Source organism: Hemibagrus wyckioides, linkage group LG26 (genome assembly GCF_019097595.1).
Source record: "Hemibagrus wyckioides isolate EC202008001 linkage group LG26, SWU_Hwy_1.0, whole genome shotgun sequence".
Classification (NCBI taxonomy): Eukaryota; Metazoa; Chordata; class Actinopteri; order Siluriformes; family Bagridae; genus Hemibagrus; species Hemibagrus wyckioides.
In genome coordinates this window covers 19706417-19708916 of record NC_080735.1, presented here as the reverse complement: position 1 = coordinate 19708916, position 2500 = coordinate 19706417, and the positions used below count along the sequence as shown (strand labels likewise).

The window sequence follows — 2500 nt, the reverse complement described above, 5'->3', positions numbered from 1 at the left end:
CTCTGTGCTGGACGCTCCAGATCTTCCACCTTCTCCAACCTCCACACCATGGAGATCTTCATGGAGCTGCTTAGTGTCATGCTGGAACAGGGTCTGAGTCTCTAAGTTCCAGTGAAGAGAAACTGGAAAGCTACACACAGAGACGTCCAGTACGACTGTGTGACTCAGACTTTGGGGTAAAAGTTTGGGGAAAAACCTCAGGTCAGTGTGAAGGTCAGAGGGTGCACATACTATGTTAGCACATTTACTTTACAAATTGACAATCAATAATAATAAACATCATTATATCTGTGTGTGTGTGTGTGTGTGTGTGTGTGTAGTTAGCGTGTTATGATCAGGCCAAGCAGCTAGTGTTGGCCACCGGATTCCTGGGAGACAACATTCTCACTCACTTCCTGTCCAGCTTCATCGCTGTGAGTATTGAGGCTTCTGATTGGCCGATTTTGACCTGTACGAGTAACCATCACATCTCACTGGTCAGGTCTAATAAACCATAAAGGGCAAAATGATGAATATACAGTTACACAGTACAGAGAGACTGGACTTGTTTATTGAGTTGTGATCATGTGACAGGAAATGAAGTGGTTGTATTGGGGCAGGAGGGCAGGGCTTGGGGCTAATTTGCATCTTTATAACATTAGTCCTCTTTTTCAAATCTATTTTGGAAGTTGAATGGAAATATTAGTTTGGAATGACTTGAAGTGTGTGTGTGTGTGTGTGTGTGTGTGAGAGAGAGAGAGAGAGAGGTTGTGTCTGTTTTGTTCATTGGATTTTATCTGGTGCAGTATATTGCTGACTTCCTGAAGGTTTCTGCGTTAAACAGTGAAATGTCTCCCTCTAGCGGTGAAGTGAGATTGAACGCCTCAGGCTTCACCGTGTTTTCGAAGCAGTTTAGTCAGATCCGGTTTAGACGCTGCTATCGAATCTCCTGTATTATGTGGTAACCACCAGTTTGGAGGGTGGGGTTTGTGGTGTTTATTTGGCATCATCATCATATCCAGCAGATAATCTAATCAGATATTTTGGAATTGATCCAGACAGACTGAAGGTCACAGCATGGTCAGATGTCTGTAATAGGTTTGCTTCAGTAGCTGAAGGCTGTGGTGGTGGACGCTGTTAACTTTGAGGTCTACTGGATTATTTATATTCCTGAGTCAGAATATAATATTGGATTACACTGTGTCTTTTGTCCTCTTCCTGTCTCTCTCTCTCTCTCTCTCTCTCTCTGTCTCTTTGTCTGTCTCTCTCTCTCTCTCTGTCTCTCTGTCTGTCTCTCTCTCTCTCTCTCTGTCTCTCTGTCTGTCTCTCTCTCTCTTTCAGGGAGGATGTGCAACGTTTCTGTGTCAGCCGCTGGATGTGTTGAAGACTCGCCTGATGAACTCTAAAGGAGAGTACAGGGTGAGTCTCTGACTCTGAGAGAGAAATGTTCTGAAAGGTTCAGTAAAAGGTGCGACACGCTGTTGTGTCCATAAATAATACACTTGTAATCATTGTCAAATCAGTGCGGTGGTGTAGAAAGCAAGAAATACACAACTGTGATAAATACACAATACACAATAAATACAATGTGTGTGTATAGGGAGTGCTGCACTGTCTGTCTGAGACCGCTAAACTGGGACCACTGGCTTTCTACAAGGTATACACACACACACACACACACAGTTTACTATAAAATTATTTATGTTTTATATCTTTATATAATTACATCTCACTTGCTGACTAACCGTCCAATCACATCGCAGGGATTAGTTCCAGCAGGGATCCGATTGGTCCCTCACACGATTCTCACCTTCATGTTTCTGGAGCAGCTGAGGAACTACTTTGGCATCCGGGTGATGAGCTGAGCCCAAGCTGTGACCATTGACCTTTCGTCCACTCCCACTGCCATGGTGATGATCCTGGACTGAGCTGGAACTTGGACATGCCCTCTAACGCACGCACACACACACACACACACACACACACACACACACATATACACACACACACACACACACCCCTTAAAGAAAAGGGCATTATATGTATATGCACAAAAATGTGAACACATACACTGCGACAAACAAATACACACTTTTGTGTGTGTGTGTGTGTGTGTATATGTGTATAATTATGATATATGGCCTGTGCTGTGAACAATGTGGGCGTGTCCCAAACCACAGCATGTAGACTACACAGTGCACTACATCACATCTCAGAAGCTAACGATCAACAACCTGTTTACACACACACACACACACACACACACACACACACACACACACACACACTATTACAGAGGTGTGCCCTTTCTGCCTGTGTACAATTACTGACTCCAGCCCATCTATTATGCTGCATAAAGTATTGGCACCCCATCCTTCAACAGAAAGGAGATGCACCACTGTGCAGATGTTCCCAGACTCAAAGAACCAAAATAAATCGGTGCTATTTTGTAAGTTTGACTTGTTCCCACACGTCTCAGTGACCTACTAGTAATAACACATTAAAAAAAAGATTGCTTTGC

General features: G+C 43.6%; 1 protein-coding gene across 1 annotated transcript in view; it reads left to right on the top strand.

Annotated features, from left to right (window-relative positions):
* Positions 1–1998, top strand: part of slc25a10b (solute carrier family 25 member 10b) — a 10107-nt gene extending 8109 nt beyond the window's left edge. The window contains exons 8-11 of the mRNA XM_058380741.1: positions 321–413; positions 1321–1398; positions 1580–1636; positions 1743–1998. Coding sequence (XP_058236724.1) covers positions 321–413; positions 1321–1398; positions 1580–1636; positions 1743–1844 — 330 coding nt within the window. The 3' untranslated portion in view covers positions 1845–1998. The remainder of the gene's footprint in view (positions 1–320; positions 414–1320; positions 1399–1579; positions 1637–1742) is intronic.
* Positions 1999–2500: the final 502 nt, after the last annotated feature.